At 28.4% G+C, this 26,006-nt stretch overlaps 1 protein-coding gene across 2 annotated transcripts; it reads left to right on the forward strand.

Annotated features, from left to right (window-relative positions):
* Nucleotides 1-6,131: 6,131 nt before the first annotated feature.
* LOC111033512 (fatty acyl-CoA reductase wat-like) lies at nucleotides 6,132-20,890 on the forward strand. Of its 2 annotated transcripts, none has more exons than XM_022314283.1 (12): nucleotides 6,132-6,259; nucleotides 14,368-14,526; nucleotides 16,039-16,132; nucleotides 17,270-17,392; nucleotides 17,472-17,597; nucleotides 17,753-17,901; nucleotides 18,086-18,195; nucleotides 18,571-18,763; nucleotides 19,324-19,492; nucleotides 19,639-19,763; nucleotides 19,910-20,167; nucleotides 20,261-20,890. In XM_022314283.1, exons 2-12 carry the CDS (start codon nucleotides 14,369-14,371, stop codon nucleotides 20,346-20,348), a joined length of 1,593 nt encoding a protein of 530 aa, XP_022169975.1. In that variant the 5' UTR covers nucleotides 6,132-6,259; nucleotide 14,368; the 3' UTR covers nucleotides 20,349-20,890. The 2 variants fall into 2 exon arrangements, with proteins under 2 accessions (XP_022169975.1, XP_022169974.1); XM_022314282.1 differs by lacking the exon at nucleotides 6,132-6,259 and adding an exon at nucleotides 10,462-10,780 and having other exon boundaries at nucleotides 20,261-20,889.
* Nucleotides 20,891-26,006: the final 5,116 nt, after the last annotated feature.

The following is a 26,006-nucleotide window of genomic DNA, read 5'->3' on the forward strand; positions in this document are numbered from 1 at the left end:
TGCAAATGAGTTCTATCGCACTAGAGCGGATAAGTAAGAGTATACATTATACACCTATACATATAATCTATTTTATTTTTTTATACGGTTTATGAATGTATATAATTAATATTTCTTGGAATTTTTGTATCGGCTTCGACAGCACTTAATATTTATTAAGGAATTGATGGAAAACATGATTTTTATAAAAAAAAATTTTTTTTTAATAGTTCAAAACGTGTTTTTTTCCAATTGTTATTAATTGCTTAAAAAATTATGTGATATAATCAATTAAAAAAAAAAATACAATTTGTATGGTTTTACTTTTTTATTAATTTATTATATACATAATAATATATTAAGAAACTAGAGGAGCATAATTAAGTAAGATATAGACACATAGTAGTTATGTATAACTACTATAGCTATAATATAGTAGAAAATTATAATAGAAGTATTCAAGTATATGTTTGGAAATATGTCGTAAAATAAAAATTATACTTTAGATTATTTTATAAAACAATTATTGGTTGCTGATACGGTTGTAAATCGAGATTACTGCAGACTCGATAATAGTCAATAATATTAGGTATATATTCAAGGGGCAGGGCGGCTCCAGTGAAATGGTTGGAGGAGGGGGAGGGGTGTAGTCATAATTTTTAAAAAACTTTGGATATTATTATAGGTTTATTTTGTAATTTTGTTTTTAACAATTTAACATTTTTTTTTTAACCCTTTGGAATCACCTCTATATATATTATAGTTATATAATTCGTTTACCAATAAATATTAATTTCATCAATAAATAACTTTTCTCTTGAAATAAGTAATAACATAATAACTAACAATTAATATTACATTATTACATAGATAACACAGAAGTGAGAAATCCAAATTGAGAATAATATTGCAATATACCTATTTATATTTAATGGTTAGTTTATTGTTATCAGATAAGATGGGATTTAAAAGTATTACGTATTTAACAATATAAAATTGAATGCTTAAACCAATAACCATTATGGTGTTATCTGATTTACTCATAGATATAAAGTGTATCTTAAAAGATAAAAATGTATTACAATAGATTCTCAATTAGCTACCTATTAAACAATAAAAAAAAATTAAACACCTATTCCAAACAGTTAAAAAAAGTTGAAATAACTGGTACCTGCAATTAATAGACATCAAATCATATTTTTTTTGTTCTAAACAAATGTTTATTTTTCATTATTTAAATAATTATTTGTTTTAAATATTTTTAAAGACAGACTGTTCTTGCTCAGAATCGTTTTTCGTATAAAATGATATAATATCATTGAATTTCAAATGTAATATGCATCCAATACTCCAGTGACCCAAACGAATCCCCTTGTACAGCAGAGTGGTACACACTTGTCCACTTTTTAGCTTTATATTTTTACACATGAAAATACAATTTTTAATTTATCACTGACCAATAATATAGGTATAATTAATTAGTTTACCATTTTAATTTTTAAGTAAAAACATATATAGTTTTACATTAAGTATACAGATTACAGTAGATGCAGTGAACTGTGATCAATAAGTTGTACTTCCCTAAATTCAAAAATCTGCTAGAGTGGCATTAGTTTTGATTCCCGTGAACATGGGAATGAGCTATAGTAATAAATTAATATGATATAAAACGATTTGGTTTTATATACGTCACTGGCGTACCTGCATCATCCATTTTGTCTTCAAATAATTGTTTTTCACGTGGTTTGCTCAAAGATGTTTATATCATGATGTTCGTTTACACACAACGACAGCGGTTTTTTAACGAGGTTGTGGAAGGTTTTGAATTCCCCATTAACCACTAATTGCATGTATTATATTTATATAGGTGCACCGCCGCAGACGTCAGCAAGAGTATATTCACATTGAAGCACTGCAGGCTTGGCTAAGCCACCAGCTATGAATTCCCAGACTGCAGCTATTCGAATGGTTGTATAATATTTTTGGTACATGATGATAATGATGTTGTTGTTGTTGTTGTTGTTGTTGTTGTGTTGCTGGTAAGATGCAAATTGAGGTTGCCGTTGTGATGTAAATAATATTATATTAAAAATTGCACTCGAACCAAACCAACGCCCACGGAATATATTAATATCCCGTTATATATTATAATACAAACTATAATATTTACTATGGTTCCGAATTCACTCTCGTCATCATTCAACCAGAACCTTAACTCAATTTCCACTTAAATCAACATCATAATAGCCACCAATCTTCTCGAAAAAACATAACTTTACCCACTTAATGTATTTTCAGCTAGTATTTAAATTGACTCTAATTATAATTTATATATTGTCACCTACCACACACATTATGCAGTTTAAAACATACAAATATCAAACAACGGATTTGTTTACGGGTTATTTATGTACATAAAATATAATATGTTTACCCCTTAATACACCTTTTTGTTTTTCTGACAGTTTTTTTCGTAAGATTTTCATTGTTATGGTTACTTATTATTTAATTAACAAACACATATGTATGGTTCATAGATGATTTGTTGAGGAAAAATATCGAGTAGTGTGCTACTTTTTTGTGTCTATCGTCACTTTTTGGGGGCAGGAAAAATACTTTGATTTTATACATCAGCATCTTTTATGGTAAAAAAGTGAATGTAGTTAGTACTTTGAGGGGTCAATGGTAAAATATTCTCAGTAGTTTTAAACAAGTAGGAAAAAAACAAAAAAATTTTAAGAAAAAACAGGAAATTTTACTCAAAAACCAGTTTTTGACAAAATGTATACATCGTTTTTTGTGCGCCGAAACAAAAACGAATAACCATACATATTTTTTCCGAACGTTCACATGACCATTTTCCATATCATTAAAATGAGCTTTTTTGATACAGAATGAGAAATTTTCGATTTATTTTTTAGTTTTTTTTTTTAAAATATCGATAAAAAAATGTTTGCTGGTTCAAGAGGCTTGAAAATTTAATACGAGGTTTCTCATAATTTTTCATAATTTGACTGTGGCACTTCGATGATTCAAAAATCTATAAGTCAAATTTTCGATAACTTTAAGGAATATGTCCTTATGGCCTTGGTCACACATTTCAAATTTTCGAATATGTTTGTACGATTTTTTTTATAACTTCAATTTTTCTTTGTTCCCTGCCGATTCAAGTTATCGAGGTTCCGCAGAACCTAGTTAAAAACTATTAAAGATACTAGGCACGGTTTTTTACAAGAATGTAAAGTTCAAATTTGAAAAAAATGAATCGAAATCACGATTATTTTGTAGTTGAAAATTAAATATTTAAACTAAGAATAATAATTTTAGTTTTTTGTTGTAATTCAAAAATATTATTATTATGGCACCCATTTGAAACGTATAAAGTATATTTATAATATTTTATAAGCAATGACATTTTCAAATGCAATGTTTTCTCTAGAAATGTATACAACCAACTATGACACTAATAGTAAAATGAGTATAAAATATTATCACATTAATTACCTAATTACTTAAGATTTTTAAATAATATAATCCTATATGTCTTACTGCAAGAGTACAAATAATAATAAATTCAATTCATTTTTTATATATTTTTTTCTATTCTTGTAAACTCCAATTTTTGTGTTGGCACTGTAATGGGAAATTATATTTCAAATTTCCATCCAATGGAAGACCCGGAGCCTATTTGAATGCTGATTTGTTGCTAATAAATTATGTAACTAATCAATTATTCGTAAAAATGCATTGCGATAGTAATCGAATAATCGAAAACAATTGATCAGAATTTAACGCCATATTCTACATAAGTAGAAAACGTATAGTATAATATAATAAATATTTTTGTACCTACCTGTTGAATATTGGAAAGTTGTTTGAATTATTACTATGAATTTTTTCTGTATAGTACATTACTACCTAATGGAAACAATAATAATTTGTCAATGTTTGTGTTCTAGAAACGCACGTCCGCCACCCCGTTTCATATTGTAGTGTATCATGTTAAGTCTATCAATTTATATAGATTTAATGTATATTATTATAATAGCGATAAAAGTTATTTCGTAACAATTTCCTCATAACGCAGTTACGTTATATTATTATTATTATTGTATTATTACCTGTGTATACCATTGAACGACCTTGGTCATCGAAGGCTATTCGAAGATATTTTAGGAGTTACGAAGCTTTTAGATTAATAACATATAAAATACCGAAACTTGGCACATAACGTGTATACCTATGTACTTATAAATGCCTACAGGTTGACATAACGAATAATGGAAAACAGATGACAGCTTCTTAAGAAAACACAATAAAGAGTCCATAATAATATTATATGCAGGTATTTTCAACTCTAATATCGATGGTGAATAATTATTTCTATTCGTCTTGCATACTATGCAATAGTAGTATACTATATTACTCTGCTGTATAGTACCTATGTGAATACTTCTGTTACATAAAATTACTATGTTAGGTTAGGTATGATTATGCGTTAATAGTATTGTTGTAAATTTCTGAGTACCGACGAAAAAAAAAGGAAATTGCGTAATTTTATATTATACAGTATGATTCATCAAAGCGATAGGACACCCTCATCCCCTCCTTGAACACATTCTTGTCAAGTACGCTCATCCTTCAATTTTCTTTAAATTGTGATTATTAGTATTTGAATCCCCCTGTAAATTTTATGTGAGTTAAACCATAATATGAAAAAAACATAATTAACAACATCGATCAACGGGGTTAGTCATTTTATTTTTTGCACAGTAATTATTTATACACTTGAATAATTAATTAAAATTGTTTACAATAATACCTAGAATCTAGGGTCACCAATTAATATTTTTGAGAGGTCACATTAGAAACCAAGAAATTGTTCGCTGGCCATCAAAATTTCTAAAATCGGTAGAAAATAATAAACAAAAATCATAAACTATAACACTAGAACTTATAATATTATCAGTTTTACTTCATTTCCTTATTTGTTGTCCGGATGAGGTTTGTCCACAGGCCTGATTATACGAATCGTGGACGTTTTGTCCCGGTCAGTAATTAAGATATGACGTTTCTTACGAAAAAAAACACATATAGTACCTTCAAGTTTCCTACAAGAAAATAAATGAAAACTTGCACTTACAACTCGTTTGTTTTTGTGTTGCATAAAAAAAGTATAGTTAAATGTTCATATAATATGTGGACTAATATTATTATACGTTATATGCTGTACAGGATTAAATTACCTAAAATTGGAATAATCTATCCTAACCTAACCTGGCTAACCTCACCAATATTCAACACAAAAACAAACCACACCAACTACGTCTAAGTTGTCAGCTCTAAGTCTGAATAAAGAAAAAGGACATTTGTATTTGTTATAATTTTTTTCGTATGAGAACTTACGCATGCATACCCGTGGGTGTTTTTGACTTGCTATGTATCGAGTGCGAACTTATATTCAACCATAAATTCCATGATCATTTGTAGATCTCCAACAAAGCAAAAAAATAAAAAAAAACAACTCACTTCAACAAATTCTGGAAATTCTGGTCTCAAATGACTCTCGACAATTATAGAGGACAAGTAAGTATTCAATTTCAGAATTTTTTGAATACTTTTAAGTATAAGGTTAAGTTAGGAAATATTTTTGTTTGAATAACTAATTGAAATCAATTTAGCAAATATGACTATGGTCAACTAATGACAAATTTTTTTTTTTAAGAATTATATCAACTAGCTAAGTATAAAATATTTAATATAAGTATGACATTTACGGGAACACCAATTACTTCAAGAAATTACGTTTTAAAATAAATACATTTAAATTTAAAAACAAATTACACAGAAACTGTCAATGGTTTTATGAACGACTACCTCCAGCGGTGTCTATATCCGGGGGTGATGAGTGAGATATACCCCACCTCATTCATTATATACTAATAATTATAAATAACCTTATTGAAGTTATAATATACTGCGGCCGTGTTTAATTCCATTCGTTTATTTATTTTATTTTCCTACACGCGAACGAATACGAGATGATGCGAAATGATTAGATTTTTATGGTCTGCTGCCTCGACCAAAACTCAATCGCAAATTATATCGTATAAATAATATGGTTTCCTAGTTGGTTTTAGAACATTCGCAGTTACGCGACACAACAGCAGACAGCTGCAGTGAAGATCGTGGGCGTCAGTCGATTGGCCGTTTCACACCATCAAAGCCGTCATCGTCATCGTCAGTGTTATTCGACTGAAGTCCTGCGGCATAACAATCGGTAAGTTATTCGATTTCTTATTATTAGGTACAACTTATTACAAAATTAAATAATCATATACATATTTTGTATCCATCGAGTTTTAATTGCATTTCGAAAGTTTTCTTACACAAACACGTCATTATCATAGTTACTATTAGTTAGCTATACCTACATAAAAATGTTCTATTATAGACATTGAGACGGTCGAGTATACCTACACACATAATAAATTAATAAACCTTATATTTGATTTATGAACTATGATGCGTCTATTTTACTCTTAGACTCTTATATAAAATTAATGTTTAAAAAAATCTTGGAAAAGACTTTTAAAATATGTAAACATACCTAAGCAGTAAGCAGTGTTATGAGTATGTTATAATGTGAACTAATCTATATTATGTAACAAATAATTATTATAATTAAAGTAATATTTACATTGGTTAATTTTAATTGAACGTACTTAGTAAGATTAGGTTTTGTGCGGTAAATGGGACTGTTAAGAGACCATAATTTCAAGGATTGCCAAAACATAATTTAATTTTCATAAACTAATATTGAAAAAAAATGTATACCAATTACAAATTAAACTCTGTAAATGTATTTGAGTTCAGCAATCAAAGTCATATTAAAAGTTTTTTTAAGCTAAAAATAAAAACTAAGTATTCGAGTTAAGTTATCCCAATGTGACATGTGTTATTAGCATAATATATATTAACTAACCTATATTATTATTATATAGTGTTAAATTAACACGAAAATAATTAGATACTTTGAACCTCAACTGCTCTGACACTTTTAGACTCATTTCTGACCCCAGCCTTGGGATAAATGTTTACAACGCTGGGTCAGTAGCGGGAGGGGACGGCTAAGGAGTCGATTGAAACTTCTTGGCCTTGATATTTAGTAATCATACGAACGTTAAAATTTTGCGCCTTCTTCCTCGAATCATCGAATTCCGTGTAATGGTGGGCCAAGGGAGCCACGGTCAATTTTACAACTGCAGTTGATGCCGAGTGTAAACACTTTTTATGCTCGCGTGGGAATAATATTTGTGGATTATAACAATAATATAATAATATGGCTAATATTTTAGACACATTGTTCTATAGTTATAGTAGCCAAGATTCATTGTAAAACGTTTATAAATGGTCTCCACGGGCATTCCAATCTTCTGGTTGCGAACCCGGCTTCCAATAATGTCCCTGAAATTTACTCGTCGACTAAAACGGAAATGGTGCAGAGACCTCCCTCCTTCCCGATTTTGATGTGATTTGCCATGTTGCTCGAAATTGCGTTAAGTACACTAAAGAGGGGACTTTTTTATGGAAACTGTTCATACTGTTCATACTTCAACTATAAGATAATATCCGTTAAGTGTCGAAAAATGTAAACAATCATATTATATTTATAGAAATAGTTGTTTTGTTTTTAATGGTTTAATACTTTTAATCCACTTCAAGTCAATACACATGGTCGTACAATTTTTCTTCTTGCTATTCTCTGTCAAGTCGACTTGATTATCTGTGGAAAATTTTTTAATTGTTATCGACATACCTTCTTCAAATTCTCATTTAGTTATGTTATGCTACTGCCACGTCGTGTCGTACGCGCGCGCCTAAATATGCTCACATTCACGCACTCGTAGTAACACAGTTGTACGTATAACAATAACTGTAGCAGTACGTTTTAAATCGTATATTATGGGTTGACGTGATTAAATTCGTCAAGGTTCGACGTCCAGAAATTAAAAATAACATGACATCATATTACAGCCTATATATTCTTATATATATTTATAGTAGCAAAAAAAAATTACATAGATCATTACACTTATATGTACGGGGCGATTCACCGAACACTCACCTTCACCTCCAAGCTTTATCATCATCTAATAAATCATCACGCAAATTCTGATTTTTAGAAAAACTTTATACTTGGGCTAACAAAATAGGTACTTATTAGACTCCGAGCTGGGCGATGAATGTATTTATTAATTTTACAATGATGTGTGTTGTGTATATGTTTGTCATCACTTTTTGGAGCAGTGAATCTTCGCAAGAGTGGTTTCTGGAATTGGATTTAGTTGGTACTTAATCGCTTAATATTCTGAAAAATATATACAACAAAATGTATACGAAAAAACTCGACAATTTTTTAACTAATTAATAAACCAAGCACCCCAAAGTAAGACCTCAGCAACGGTGGCAATATGTAAAGTTCGACGACATCAAACCTAGAAACTGTTAATGACCAGTGAACCTAACAGGAAATCTTAACAGAAGCTTCAAAAGCCAACAATTTTCTTGTAATTTTTTTTTTTTAAACTAATATATCCGAGTATATTAGCATTTTTAGTCATAGTAATATGGTATAATTTTCAAATTATTTTGGCTCAAAGATGATAAAAATATTATGCTGGGAAAAACTTGAAAATTTAATGCAACAGGTATCACTCGTATTAAGTTGTTCTAATATAGAAAAATAAAAATTACCTAAATCATACACTATAATATATATTATGCACCATTTGTTTTATTAACTTTTGAAGAATTAATTTACATTTTGAAAAAATTGGGTATGTTAACAAAAAATAACGATTTTAGTTATTTTATAAAATTTAAAAATATTATTTGTAGTGAATTAAAACTTTTCGAAATTTCTAACCTTAGTATACATAATAATATTTTCAATAATGTACATCAATATTGTATAACCGATGTAAAGGTATCACAGAATTATTCGCAGCATTCAACTGTATATGATAGGCACGTGAAAAAAAAATCAAATCGTTTATAAATACGACGCATCAATTACCGCTCAAGCACTACCCAATAGCGGACACTAATAAGCCAATAAAATAAAAAGGCAAAAGTACATAAAATTGCATAGATTGTGTAAATTTAACTTACTACACTAGTGTGTAGTAAATTAATGGAGATTATTTTTTTTCAAATCATCGTAAATCGTTTGTATTAAATATTCATTCAAATAACTTAAGTACAGTTGTAGGAGTCGAGTGTTTCTCGTCATTAAATAGGCACTGTAGGATATGTTAGATTTGAATTTAATGGTAAATCATTTTATAAGTACCATAAAAACAGATTCTGAGCGAAGACAGTCTAAAATGTTTTCTACCAAGGTTACCGAACAATAAATTTAACAATAATATTAACATTTGAACAAAATATGTTTGTTTTTTTTTAGTTTTTTACCAAATATTTTAAAAAGTGCTGAGAATCTTTAATTTTTGACTTCACAAAAATACCAACTAGATCCGATTTCCTACAAGGATCCTCCAAATTTGATAATCAGAGCATTTTTTTTCTACTGGAAAAAATGTCTTCAGATTAAAAAAACCACACATCGTTGTAAAAACAATGAATTCTTTTTACTTTATAAAATATTTGTATTTATGTTTCCTGGAGAGGAATTTGTTTGGTGGTATGGCCTCAATGACCGAGACACCCCCTCCCCCCTAAAAAAAAATAATCGTATAGATGTTTCACTTAGAATTTAGATGATTGAAAGTTAACTATATTTATGGAATATATTATATCATAATTTTATATACTGGATTGTGGTTTGTCAATAAGTCGAAACATTGAATAAATAACCGATATAGTGAGATCTAGACTATCGATAACTAGGTACAAAACGATAATATTTAAAAATTCGATAAACTTTATAGGTATTTAAACCAAATATATGGGTGAAGCGGTAAAATATAGGCTATCGCTGTAATCGGTAACTCAATACAATACTTGTGGGGTTTTGTCCCACGTGAGTTTTTCGATAGGTTGCCTAATGGGTGATAACTTCAACAATATTGTCTTTATGAAAAGTACCAGCTACACATAAATATTTAAAAATTTGAATTTGAATATAGAATTTGCATTTGCAAAGCGTTCTTTAACGACCTCCCCCGCAGTAGCGTTAGAACCATGCTTGGAGAATCATCCTGTACCTACGTTTGTCTAATGTTTTGTACTTTGAAAGACTTCAAGATTTTCCGATGCAATAATATGCAGCGTACATCAGCGTATTATATCGAAAGAAAATTATACCCAACACCGGTTATTAAAACAGGTATAATTTGTGATTCCTCGGGTATGAGTATAGGATGTGCGTTTCACCTGTGTCATGGGGAATTTCCCCTGTTTCGCGCGTGACCTAGACCGTCAAATAGTATTTAAGTATATCGGCGTGGTGTTGATGCGGATTCACCGTATATAGTCAGTTCCACCAAAGCGACCGGACTGTGCACCGGCGGCTCAGACCTCACGATTTTCTGTTTTGATTATTTATTTATTTATTTTCACTCAAATATTGTACTTTTGTTTGTTGCTTGGATAGATTTTTGTCTAATTTTTTTCCGAGCAAACACTAAACAGTATATTATTTAGTTTTACATAAGATAAAATAAATTTTTTTATTAAGCAATATTATAATATAACAAACAGTAACGTTGCAAATAACGAGGGTTTCAGCACCGATTCAAAGAGTCCCGAACACTATTATAGAACCAGAATTGTACAGGTAATTCATTTTTTAAATGTATTCATAAATATGACGGTTGTTATGAAAATAAATCAAACAGTCTTAGAAATTGTATGTTTAGAACATGTCGCCATGTCGGTATTATTCGTTGAAGCATTTTGTACGATATTTATTTCTTGTTTTAGTTTTTTTGTTTATTCTGGTTTTATTTCAACTCGCGTTATGAAATATCTTACTAAATATAAATGTATAAAAATAAGTAATTATTGATTTAGGCAAATATTTATTGTATGACGTACAGCATAATTGATTAGTTTAAATTAAACATAAGTATACGTTTTAAAATGTATTGCCGATCAAAAATAAGATATTGGCTACAATATTTTGAAAATACTCGTTTATATTATTATACCTGCATATTCTATAAATTAATTAATTTCGATAATTTTCATTTCTTTTTATTTAATAAAATAATAATTACAATTTGTGTTCAATTCATCCCAATAAAAGAATAAGGTATAGTTTTTACTTTTAAAGTGACATTATTATTAAAAAATATTTATTTCCGACAATTTTTGATTTAACAGGTGTTTGGTTCAATACTTTAATACAATAATACCTGAATCATTTAAAAGCATGACATTTTTAAGGAGTTGTATCTCAATTTATTAAATACGTTTTTAACGTTTTGATTTATTTTTCAGTATACCATCCCTCTTGAATTTGACAAATAAAGAGTTGTAGGGCTCAAAGTTCAACTTGATTCAATTTGTTGTCTGAAGAATTTATGAATCCATGTACCTACTGTACTTACTATATGATATGATTCATGAACTCACAAAAGAATGTATAAAATACGATTTAATCTAAGTTCTGTAGGTAGTTGTTTTAGTTTTCGTTAAGTATTATTCATGTATTTTTACTCAAATAGTAAAATCTGAAAAATATAATTTCATAGTTATTAGTCGCTAGACGTTGCTTTGAATCTATAATACAAACTTATGAGTCATTGTCATTTTAAATTATAATGCATTAAGTAGTAAGCCCAATACCTCGCTCACTTCATAAAACAAATTATATTATTGTTCTAAGATCAAAGGTCTTGATATACTATACTCATTATACATTCATTTTGTTGTTTGTCGAGATGGGTTTGTAATTTGTATAACACATATTTTATACGTCTGGTTAGTGTAAACACAATTAAAGAGAAAGACTTCAATGATTATTATAGTATTATGTAGGTAACTATATTAACCTTTTATTATATTTTCAAGTACAAATTCATGAATACCGGCTTTTGTTAAAATAATATCTATATCAACATAATATTATAGAAAGAAAGGTCGTTTTAATAATAATACAATCACCGTAGAAATAATCTAACTTTATTAAAGTTTCCCGATAAATATACATACTTATTATACCTACTCCTGAAATTGAACTATTTCTATTATTTACCTATGCATACATATCTGTATACTATGATATTATCGAATCTAAAATAATATAACTATCATAGTATATTTTGTGTTTTGGTGTAAAATTAAAAAAATATTTTTATAACATCTTAGATACCTACGTGTCCGTGTATTGTGATAAATATAAATAAATATACATATAATACATTAACTATAGATATATACTGGGTACAGCGTCTATCGACGGCTACCAACAATAAATTACATTTTATTTCGCTATTAAAATCTTAAATCCTTCTCTGATTCTACCAACGTACTACGCGTATATATCAGCTTATAGGTCTGGCAAGGTTTCGATATGTATACCTTATGTTACCTATTAACGTTAAGAATATTGCTGTGTATTATGGCCTGGAATTCGCATTAGAAGTTACATCGTCAGACGAATATTTTAAAGGTGTATAAAAATAATTAATACTTATATATTATAATAACAACATTTTCAGGCTTGGTATTTAAAGTTATTTATGGATATTTTATGATTGATATATATATAGAATATCTATGATACCTCATACAGTCACACCAATATAAATATTAAGCTACAAAGACAATATTCAAAATATATCAGAAAAAAACATAATACTTCCACATAGTATTATAGGAATCACATTAACTAAAGTTACTGATATTGCTTTCGAAACAAATCCCCTGTCGTGTCACGTGTAAAGTGTAACATTTTTCTTCGTAAAAATCTTAATCTTATTTCTCAATTCATTAAGTTGTGGTTGCTCAATCGTCAATCATAATAATAGTAATAACAATATCACAATATTAATAATAATTTATTTACATATATCGAATTTTCCTACGAACTTATAACATAATTATTTATCATCTACATGCTCAATTCGATAATATTTTTATAATTTATTATCATTAATAATTGTAATATCGTCATTTATCATGTGAATTTATCTTCTTAGAAGAAATATTTAAATTGTGTGCATTTATATAACAATATCGGTATAATTCGAATATTTTTTCGTTTAATAATTTAATATATTAATTGATAGTTATACATGATTACTTACTCTATCGTTCTTCATTCCATTGAGTATTGACTTAAATATTTAGCTGATAGAACAATAGAAGGGTTGATAGTAACCTAGTGTTTTTGTCAAAAATTATTAATTTGATTTATCATTATTACATCTATCAATGCTACCTCCGGTGATATTTAAATTATTTTATTGTAATTTTTACTATTTTTATTTCTATTTGGGTACTTCGATAATTTTTGTTTGTCTGTTATAGGTTTTAAGTTTTGAATTGGGTTCAATCCGATTTTATCTTAAAATAAATAAATAAAATAAGTTATCTAGTATAAATTATATTAATATTTATTGTGAAATGTGCTGATACTTTTTTACAATATTGTACTATTATTATTTGTACTACGTAGATAATCAGAGATTACGATTTTCAATCGTATCTTCGCTTTAGTGCTTTACGTTTAAACGTATTATCTGTTAAAGTTATTACAGTCAATTGTAATAATTTATAGTTATCTGCGGAAATCGACTCAATAATAGTGTGCGTTTCCATGTTTTAAATGTTTACAATGACAAATTACAATTATGTAGTCATAAAGTAATCGTATTATTAAAGCGTCATTATTAATAATATTAACACTGGATACTAAATCGATACACAGCTAGGTCATTGCGTTATTATTTTTTTCCTTCAATACTATTTTTTATACGAATTAGCGTACCTAATAATTATAATATGGTAGATATTTATTAAAAATTAACACACTAGTACAAAAAGCCAAATATTCATAGAACAACTACCTAATTTCCATAAAATCGTATATATAATATTCGTAGATACACCTTATGGCTTATACCTATGTCCTTTACAATGTGTTATATAATATTATAAGGAAGCGATGGTATAATTATTTTATTATTTCCCCGCGCTGCACTTCATTAATTAACTGTAAAGTATTAAAAACGTATTTGATCAGTGGAAAGTCATGCACAGTCACAAATGTTGAGCTACCTATATATCCAAGGATAATAATATTATAATGTAGCTTAATATACATTACAAGCCAATACAACAACAACAACAACAACATTGTTCATTATTAGTGATTCCTATATTTTTTCACACTTATGTATTGTTTTGAATTTTTAGGATGCCTGCCGATATTAAAGTCATGGATAATTTCGACTCGAACAACCAGAGCACAACTCATGACCTTTCGGAAATTCAATCTTTTTACAATGGCACGACAGTTTTTTTGACTGGCGCCACTGGATTTGTGGGCAATTTAATACTGGAAAAATTAATCAGGTAATAACTATTCATTTCGAAACTTTTATATTATGTATTACGCGATTGCCCATTGTTTAATCGCATTTAAATTGTCTTTTGTTAATGACGTGCATATTTGGTGAGTTTACAACACAATATTTATTAAATATATTCAGACACACAATGATATATGAATGTATTATGTATAGTAATTAATAATATATTATGACGTATTAATAAATTCAACACGGTCGTTTAATTTTAAACTTAAATAGTTTTTTGACATTAGTTGACAGGGTTTTAAAACTTAATAATTTTTAGCCATACACCTAGTTTAGCATAATTTGTTATAAAATATAAGAATTAGGTATCATATTTTTTTTACTCTTAATTTTAATTTTTTATAAATAAAACGACACAAGCCTCAATACTCCCACTATTTTATAGTAAATCCGATGAAATATGTCAATGTTAAATAAACATTGCAAAAGTATCTCCACAAGAATTAACGAATTTTGATAATATTGAATATTTATAGTAATAAGTCACGATTTTAATTTTGATCCAAAATTGTATGTACGTTGTAAATAACCTTTCGTATATCTAATATTTGTTATACACCGAAACCGTTGAAATTCGAAACTATTTATGCTATATTCGATGCACTGGTGGCGAACTTACAGCACGTTTTACATAAATTTATTAAAAATGATTTCAAAATATTATTTATTACGGAAACAGTGGACGAAAACAATATTACTTACCTATCTACTCTACAATTCTATGGTATTTTAAATTAAAATTCATACTCAAGATTGTTTATTCCGAATGTAAATATATCCCCATGTTCGTATATTATAATAGCCTATCACGACATTAGAATACTTGAGTACTTAACTGTATACTCAGTTTATTATGATTTATGAATAATAACAAAACACGGGAAACAAATCACATACAATATAATGTACTGTGTTGCAGGTATACGCAGAATATTTAATTAGCTTACGCAACTGGCTTGGTTTTTACCTTATTTTTATACAAATTTTGATTCCAAATTTTGGACTTACTTCTTAGTTAGATTCTTATTTAACCACGCATATAGTATTATGATTTCATATATCAAGGTTCTGTATAAAGTGCTTCTATAAAAGTAAATACTATTACTGTAATATTAACCAAGCTTTACTATATTTTAATTTATTTATAGATATAACGATTTATAACACATTAGCATTTCAACATACATTGGGTGCTTATTATATTCTGATTTTCTATAGGTAACGTACGACCTAATGACATTCCATTATACATTTTTGGTTTATACAATTTACAAAATGCAATAAATTATAAAACCTCTAATGTTATAATAATATGTTTGTTTCATAAATAATTCCAATACTGAAAAATAAAAATATTTAAATATGTTATTGAAAAATCACTTTTACATTTTAACCAACTTAATAATTAAGAACACTTAAACTTTGGTCCAATGGTTCTAGATATGTTATTAAATTAATTTAAAAAAAAATGTTTTGTTTTTTATTTCAGAACTTGTTCTGGAGTTAAACAAATTTATGTCTTGATCAGAGAGAAAAAAGGAAAAACTACAGAAGATAGGTTCAAAGAACTCTTCAATGACCCAGTGAGTAAATATTTTTTTCCTCACATTAAGATAATATAAATATAATATAATATAATATTAAGATAATTTAGGTAGTATTACAAATTTAACTTTTATTGTGTGTAGATAATAAATTAAGTTTAGATTTGATGTATGTATAATTTTACGACTAGAGTATGTTACATTAAAATAATATTTTATATTTAAAGCATTTGAATATATAATTTTTATCAAATATGATTATTTCAGTTTACTAAATCATAATCATAAAATTAAAAAAAATGTTTGTCTAATACTATTTAAAATCTAAATTACCATATAAATACTAAAATTTGAATTAAACTTATGAACTTTCTAATTTTAAATTACAAATTTTTGTTTAATATTATAAAAACATCCGGTTGTATTATTTTTAAACATCATATTCATGAACGCAAGATGAATAATACATTTTCAAATGTATTTTTACCAAGTCATATTTATGTTGTTTCTTTGAATCAAATGTGTGTATAAAAGTGGCAGGCAAAAGAACAATAATATTTATAAATAAAGAGCGTAAAATAAAAACATATAAAGCGAACAGTAAAATACATGCTATCTTAATGAAAAAAATTTGATGAAAAAGTGTTATCGACCTCTAAAATAGACGATTAATGCTAGAAATTTAAATGTATAATGCATTAATATTCATAACTACAAATACATACTCATATATATTTACTCTTTAGTTAAAAAATATATTTTTAGATAAAATCTGGCTATCGTAATTACAATTACTTAGTAAAAGTGAATATGGAGTATATTATGTTAAATTTAAATATTTAATATAATCAATATTTGACTATACATTTTTCTTTTAACTTCCGCATCTATATATTATATAACCGACGCGCATTTTTCCATCTAATCATAGGAATATCTATGCATATTTGTTAATTTGTGTATATTATTAATGTAAATTAGTGCACTAACGATTTATCAATAGTAAATAGCAAGACAATCAACTTAAAATCACCAAGGTATCAATATATACAAAATCATGGCCATGTAGTCAAAGAGTAATAAAAATCAATACCCAATAAAAATTAAATAAATACCGATTATACATTTTTAATCTTACATTCAATTAAGTATAAAGTGACGTGTTTATGATTTCAGGTATTTGAATTAATGAAAAAAGAACAACCCAACTATTTGGAAAAGATCACAGCAGTAATTGGTGATTGTTGTTTACCAAATTTAGGAATACAAGAGCAATACAGGAACATTTTAAAAAATGAAGTAATAATACTCAACAATAATTATTTTCAATAACCGTTTGATTTATGTTTTATAATAACACTTTTTTGTTTAAACAAAGGTTAACATTGTTATACACTCCGCCGCTACAGTAAGATTTGACGAACATTTAAGAAAAGCAGTTAACATCAATATAATCGCCTTGCAGGATATGCTAAAAATGAGCCAAGCAATGAAAGACTTAAAGGTAGGTAACACATTGGTATACACATCTTGTTGTATAATTGTGTTTGTTTTTTAAATAAAAGAATTAATAATAATTAAATAATGCAATACTGCCGAATTAAATGGTTAGGCGTTTGTTTTTATTTTCGTTTTATTTTAATAACTGTTTCCGTTTAGGCTTTCGTTCATATTTCAACAGCTTATTCGAATTGCGCAGGAAGAAAAGTCGTGGATGAAGTGTTCTACAAGCCACCCATTTCTGGAGACAATTTGTTGCAGCTCGTGAACAGTCTTGACGATGACTACATCCAAAGAATTACTCCTTCGTAAGTATGGTTTCTCATCTCTTGTATGATCTGTGCTCGAGGTTAATTGCCTACAATATATTTGATAATATATTGTTTAAGACATTAAAACTGTTCATATGAGTAAAATCCATCGATGGTTGAAAAATGTTTTTCGAAATAAATGAAAACAACTGTCTTATCACAATATATTTTATTCATGTAGATTGCTGAAAGAGTGGCCAAATACATATGCCATGACAAAAGCTATTGCTGAAGGTGAAATCGCAACATACGGCAAAGGGTTACCCGTCGGAGTGATAAGGCCTTCGATGAGTGAGTATACTATATTAAATAAATTCTATGATTCTGTATAATATTAAAGTGCAGTGGTTCAACCGCTGTCCGAAGCCCCTTAAAGCGTTTTCTAGTACTCTTATCAAGCGTTAAATTACAATAAACTATGTTATGTATTAATGTTAAATATTGTTGATTAAAATAATAATATTTTTGACAATAATATATTATAATATAGGCAATATAGCTTAACTATAGTAGCTATACTAAATATAATTTGAAAATAAAAATTACATTACGAAACCTCTCCTCTCCTTTCCACCAAGACGTTACTGGTTACAATACTGTCTCGTCACCGTAATCATCATTACGATAAAAATAATACGTTTTTTGTGAATTGTATTTGAATCGTAGTTGTCGCCACTGACAACGAACCAGTTACCGGGTGGATCAACAACATCTACGGACCTACAGGGGTCGTAGCGGCCACCGGAATTGGACTTATGAGGTGCATGTGCGCCGATCCCGACCAAATAGCCGACATCGTGCCCGGGGATTACATCAGCAACGCCGTTGTCGCTTCCGCCTGGGACATCCACAACCAATGGTGAATAACGATTTTACATAACAAGTGCCCATCTACATGCGCAGGAAATATGATATTTTCTTAAGATTTTGCGTTTTTGTGGCCGCACTAGGTCCGGTTCAAGGGGGAGGTGACGTAGGGTCCTACACATAGGGTGGCACTTTAATAGAGGGATGGCATTTTCAAAACAGTGATAATATTATTATTTTAGGGGTTTTCAACCACACTATTTTTGGTTGAGCCATCCATATGTGGCACATTTTTGGCTATTGTCGAATTATTTTGCAATTTATAAGGAATTAAAATAAACGTTTTCCAACAAGTGAGCTAGGAAGTTAAACAATTTAAGTATCTGATGATGTTTTTCCACTATTTATTTATATTAATACAGATAGCAAAATAATATTATTCTTTCCAACAAAAATTGTACTTTTTTCTTCTCTAATAAATACCTACTTTACTTTGTGTAGAACGCGTAAAGACGTACATAACACGCGTTTTGGATGTTTTGGTGCATAATTGTAATGCCGTTAAGGTATTAACATGTAAAAGTAAATTAAACATACAATTAATAATTTTAGGAAAGAATATAAAAACACCAATTGTGAAGTTGAAGTAGATGGGTTGAATAAGGAACAGTATGTGCCACCAATTTACAATGTCGTTTCTTCGAATTCCAACCCCTTAACATGGGGAGAATTTTCGATGTTCAACAAAAAATATGGATGCCACGTGCCTTCTGTAAAAGCGGTGAGTTCTCCGAAGACGTTTTTACTTAAATCATACCTAACATATAATATTATGTAGAGTTCAAAAATGGTTATCAATATATTGTATTAGACGGACTTTACACATAATCAAACGATAATAATCGTTTTTTCTCTTTTTGTACATAGATCTGGCCATTTATGCTGAGGCTTTCCAAAAACAAATACGAATATACAATCTTATGTTTTCTTCTCCATATCATACCAGCATTCATTATTGATTCTCTAGCCAAGCTAACTGGAAGAAAACCACAGTAAGTATATCACGACAAAAAATATATAAATATAATAATATTATGAGTTATGACCCAAAACAATACGTGTCTTCTCGATGGGTGATGGTCTATCGTTTATGTTAACTCGCGTAAACCTAATTTTACCTGTGATTTTCACTTTTCAGATTAATGGACGGGTACAGGAAAATGCACAAGTTCTCCGAGGTCATAGCTTACTTCGCCCTACAGTCGTGGACGTTCCACGACAACAACACGAAATTGCTGATAAAAAATATGTCCAAATTGGACCAGTCCCTGTTTAGGTTCGACGTGGCCAAATTAGACTGGAACGAGTATTTCAAAAAACACGTGTTGGGCATTCGACTGTACATCATAAAAGATCCGATGGACACTGTACCGGAAGCGCAAAAGCGAAATACCAAGTCAGTATATAATATACACAGTGCCCGACAGACAATCGGTCGTTATTTGCAGATTATTGCAATTATCCAATTTTTCCAATTTTTTGTTTTCAGATTGTACATGATTCACTACACGTTAGTATCCATTTTGGTGGCATTACTGATGTTGGTGGTGTACGGACTGTTCCTGCTATTCGTGTAGGCAATTCAAATCTCTGTTGTCCCAAATGGCAATCATAACTGTACATAACAAACAAAATATATTAATTGTAACATGTACATAGGTACATTTGTTGTCTGATTACCGTGAATTTTGTTTTGTATCTCATTACGATGTATTTTAATTTTACTCAAAGTTGTATAATTTTATCGAAAATTTTTATACTAGAATTTATGTAAAATTCAATAACTTCATTTTTTCAACATCTACACTATGCGTATACTATTATTTTCATTCGATGTACATACTCTCTCTTGTAAGCAGGCACACGTATACTTTATCATAGTATTATGTAGGTATAATGTGTCCGTATTTATTGTAAGTGGAATTAATTATTATTATTGTCGATATTGAATTATTGGATGGATGTAATATAGGTACCTACCTCGTTTTTAAAATTGAGGTATTTATACCAGAAAATAACTGATATTATGTCATTGATTTTAAGATTATTTTGTGTAATTAAAAAGACTTTTTAGTTATTATGTAAATTATTATAATTTATAATAAATATATTTGGTGAAACAAATTACTTTTTAATTGTTTTCTTTTTTCGTCTTAAACAACGGAATTTCAACTTTGAAATCATTATACAATATTTCTGAACTACATGTAATATTTTCACCTTATTAGTTTTTATTTCAGACGTTTAAAAATTGAGGTTAATGTCAACATGACTATGGACGAATAATAAATAATTTATGATTTTCAAAATATTATAATGAAATGATTGAATCAATTGGAATGCATAAAATACGATGAGAACAATATTGTTTAAAAGTTTAAGCTCATCCCTGCATGGTTGGTATTATATTGGGTATATTGTGTTTATCCTGAATAAAATTTAATAACAAGGTACACCCACTAAGTTATGTGGTGACTACTTAATGATGGACTTTATTGTGTTGGTCGTAGTACCAGGGCTGCAGGCGCATTTTCTGTGAGGCCAACGCAACTGTATGCTAATATAAACTGATAAAATAAAAGCGTATAGATAAAATGTTGTATTTTAATTTTTGTTTTCAAGTGTGATAGTCAAATACATTCATCAGAACAAATTAAAATATTTTCAGGTACCAATAAATTTCAATTTTCAAAATATATTTTTAATTTCCATATTATATACATTTTTCGCGCATTTAAAACCGATCAAAATTAAAATTGTTTCTGATAAGTTTTTGATCTTTACACGAATAATGAATAAATATAATATTACATAATATAGCTGTGTTCAATCGATCTATGAATGAAAATAGCTAAATCAACTTTTATTCTTAAATACAGTAAATATTTATTTCAGTTGATAAGAATATCATTCAGTGGAATAAAGCACAGAATTCACAGGCCATTATTATATTTTCCATCATTAGGTACCAACAAATGGTTCGATTTGCAGAATTCAGATATGTCTGTTACCAGTGTAACTTTTAAAAAGTAATTGCATTACAATTGCGTTACTATTTAAGTAAAATGTAATGCAATTACTGCAGCGTTACTGAAACAGTAACCGTGTTATAGTAATTTGTAATTTGCGTTACGTCACTACCCAACACTGTCTGCTACCTATCCTCAAGCTGATTTGTAACGTATATAATAATTAATACTTTCAATACAATTATTACTTACTTATAAATACTGTGTTTTATAGTAAAAATATACAACTGATCTGTAAAATCTAGTATTTGTATTTGTGCTAATATCATGTATGTATTATTGTAAAAGGACTAAAAAGTGCCGAGATATTTTTGAAATTTTACCAAATGTATTACATGCTAAATATACACATATTAAGGTAAAAATGTTTGGTAAATCCATTTTTTTTAAATATTAAGATTTATCATTAAATATTTATCAATCATATGTTTTTTTGCTGATAAATCAGTAAATAGTTTATTGCTCAACTAACCAAATGATGACAATAATCGTTAACAATTACAATTACTAATATGTCCATAATTATAACTAATAATTAAATAATTATTCCGACAGCTAAGGTTTATTATAAGTTGTTAAATATCATATTATTAGTAAAGTACATACAGTTTGTATTTCTTATTTATCAAAATATAATTGCACAATCTAAATGTGTATAAATATCACAACTTACGCGCGCAATAATAAATGTGACGACATTGGTAAGACACATAGTTCGAATATTAGATACGTTCCTACAGCATATTAAAACATTTCCATGTAGAAAAAATGAAAAAATACACATTAGGAAGTTTAAATATTAATTTCATAATAATTGGCGAATGGAAGTGTTGGTGTAACGTTTCTCCAGCATGTGCATGGAAAAATCGGGTTTCTCATGTTTGGAGGGGTGGGGGGAATAAAATTGTACAAAATAAAATACATAATACTGTCAAGGTTTGATTTTAAGATTCGAAAGTGGCCGTGCTGGCGAAACGCACCTGCAATCAGGCCATCAAATATTTTCAAAAACCACGAAAATTATAAGGAGTTGTTAGTTGTATATAGCAAATAGGCACATAAGACTGCGAGTAAGCTGCATTACTATTTTCTTTTTTTAGATCGGGTGAAATTTGTGAAGTTGAAATTTTGAAAAATTTTCCAAAATATGCAAATTAAGCACGTAAAAATAAGCAGTTTCCGGCAAAATTTATGAAATATGCAAAAATATGCATATTCAAATTTTAGATTCGGTATCATGGCATTGAGAAATGAATTTATTTCGCACTCTGCTACATTTTACAATAAATAAAAAAAGTATGCAAATGATATAAGTCCAGAACCTAGGTCATAAGGTTTTTCCCTCGTCACTTACCTTTATGTGAGAGCCTTAGTTAGGTACCTACACGGCTGTATATTATATATTTTATATTATTTATTACACTATAGTGTAGCAGTATAATATAATCACACAATTTTTTAGCAAATACATCGGTGACTGCAAACTATTATAGAATAATATTGTTTAATAACATATTAATGCCGAGCCCAGAGAGAATATTATATTCACGATTAAAGTATCCATTTTTTTATTACTTCTGTAAATTTCAAAGCCTAATTTTGAATTTTTTTCATGTCTCGACACTTCTAGAGTTTTATATTAAGTTATAGTTTAACCGTTAAGACAAAAAACAATATTGTGACAAAAAATGGACTCGCGACAGTAGTGTATCTAAATGTCCTATAAGCAGAGTTCCGTGTTCTAAATCGCATAGATTTAAACACTCCGAATAATATTCTGTTTCGGAATCTAAAATAAAAAATATATCGTGTCCAAAGAATACAAAAACTCGAAAACTGATAACATATTATATTATAATATCTATCATCTATGGCAAAAGCCAATTGTCGTCACTCATCGGAGACGATTCACAATTCTAATACATTCATTGAACAAAATGTGTAAGGCAACAATAAACATTTACTCACATATTTCATTCTACTCAAGTAATTTTTATAAAAAATTCGATTTTTTCAGTTCGGATTTAGTTGATGAAAGAAGTTCCTCGATATGGCGTATGAACTCAAGATATGGCCTTGCAACTATATATTACCCGAAGAGTCGATGTATACGTAAGTTTGATCACCTATTCTTTTGAGGCTTACATATTTACCTTTTTAGTCTTAAAATTAAAATTTATTGCCACAGACCATTTGTTACCCGGGTGAAGTAGGGGCATATGTTTTGTTTCCGAGCGCGCAACACAAAAAAATAAGCTTATAGCACAAACGACGACGGCATGTCCAGGTCGCAGAATAATAACATATTTATACAATTAAATATAAATAAATAGTGTTGAACATACTAGTCATACTACAGTAGTGCAGTACACGGGAGTTCTTATATGTCCCGCAAAATTCAACAATTTTTATTTTTAGTTTATACACATGTTAAGTAATATATGAATATTACTATGTCGTCTGCTTGTGGTCGAACGGCGAATTAAAGTGACGCCGTCGTACATCAAACATCAAATTATTTTATAAAGCTGGGAAAGTCGCTCTGCTGATTATTGAATATCTATAGGAAATTAAATAAGGAAATTTTAAATTTTAAATATTTTTGAATAGCTTAAAATATAAACAACTAATGCACTCAAAATTAATACATAAAATATTAATTATTAATTTCGTGCACGACAGTATTCAGAGAAAAGATTGAACTTGCAATTTTACAAACTATATATATAGTTGGTATAATCGGTATACGGTAAATGTGATGCATTAGGTACTGAATACCTTTTTGTTAAATCTAAAAAGTAGTAATCACATTTATTTACAAAAAGATTTATATTTAATAACTCATAAAAAAATATGCTTGTGCTTCGAATATTTAAATACCACCTTTATTAATTATTAAAATGATATGTACTTTATATATTATTGTAATTTAAATTTTAAAATTATAAACTATTTTGGTTATTGTTATACCTCATTTCATTATCTTAATGATCAAATTTCAAACACAGACCTCCTTGATATAAAAATGTGTAATATACTATATATCTATGGTTTTATCATGTTGACGTAGTATAAATTATAATGCAATCCGTGGAGATTGTCGAAGTAGTTGCAAAGACGCAATCGATCTAAAATTTCAGTTAGCAAAGCTGCAGACATGAACAAGAAACATGAAGCGATCCGTACGGTTTTTTTTTTCATAATAAATCTCAATATTTTCAGACTTAAGTTCAGTTGTAGGTATATCTGATTTATTCTGCAGTGCACATGCAATATCAAGAATTCCGCCGAAGCCCGAAAGCGTCGATGTTTAAAGTAATTAATTTTGGTTTTATTTTTTTTTTTGGAGATTGAATTTATTTTTTATACTTCAAATAAAAATGTAATTTCATGAAAATTATGCTACCCCTATGTAGACACATATTTTATTTCTGAGAGCTGCAAATGAATAAAATACGAAGGATCAAATAAGTTACAAACGCCGCTCGTCGTCGTTTTTCTGCTCCCTGATCGTAGGGTAATTTTATAATTATAACCTTTTTTAAGTACTTAAAATAGACATTCATTACCTATACAGTTTAATTTAGAAATACCCGTTATAAATGATTACTCATAAGACACAATTTTAATTTATAACTTAATTTTTTTTTAAATCCAAAGTTAGCAGTTACAGGACACTATTAATTTAGTGTTATATATATTTCATTGCTCTATTATAATATATTAATATTACATTATATTATAGGTGTATCTAAAAAAAAAAAAATGTTTACAGAGTGGTAAACTCAATATCCTAACCAGTAATCACCCCGAACGAGTGATTATGAAAAATATACTTTTATACTAGTATAGGTATCTTTATGTAATATAATAAATAGACACAGGTGTTCAAATATTCTAAAATGTTGTAAAAATGTTGTAGTTATTTAAACCTGGGTGTATACGAATTGAAAAATTTAAGTTATGTCAAGTTTAACTTTTTAACTTCTTCTAAATTCCGAGCGGAGCGATGAATGCATTGATTTTACAATTTATTTTTTTATTTTTTTTATTTCTGTCATCACGTTATTTTGGTAGAGTAAAAGTGCTTAGATTTTTTTCAACAAGCATCTTTTCTGGTAGAAATATGAATAGTATCGGTACTTTTATGGCTCAAAAGTAAAAAATTCTCAATAGTTTTCAAAAGCGGCAGGAAAAACAAACAAA

The sequence above is a fragment of the Myzus persicae genome, unplaced genomic scaffold, assembly GCF_001856785.1.
Source record: "Myzus persicae strain clone G006 unplaced genomic scaffold, MPER_G0061.0, whole genome shotgun sequence".
Taxonomy (NCBI): domain Eukaryota; kingdom Metazoa; phylum Arthropoda; class Insecta; order Hemiptera; family Aphididae; genus Myzus; species Myzus persicae.

Coding starts and splice junctions, on each gene's coding strand:
- LOC111033512 (XM_022314283.1), top strand. CDS start 14,369: ATGCCTGCCGATATTAAAGTCATGGATAATTTCGACTCGAACAACCAG. Junction 17,393..17,471: donor GGAACATTTTAAAAAATGAA/GTAATAATACTC, acceptor GTTTAAACAAAG/GTTAACATTGTTATACACTC. Junction 18,196..18,570: donor AGTGATAAGGCCTTCGATGA/GTGAGTATACTA, acceptor TTTGAATCGTAG/TTGTCGCCACTGACAACGAA.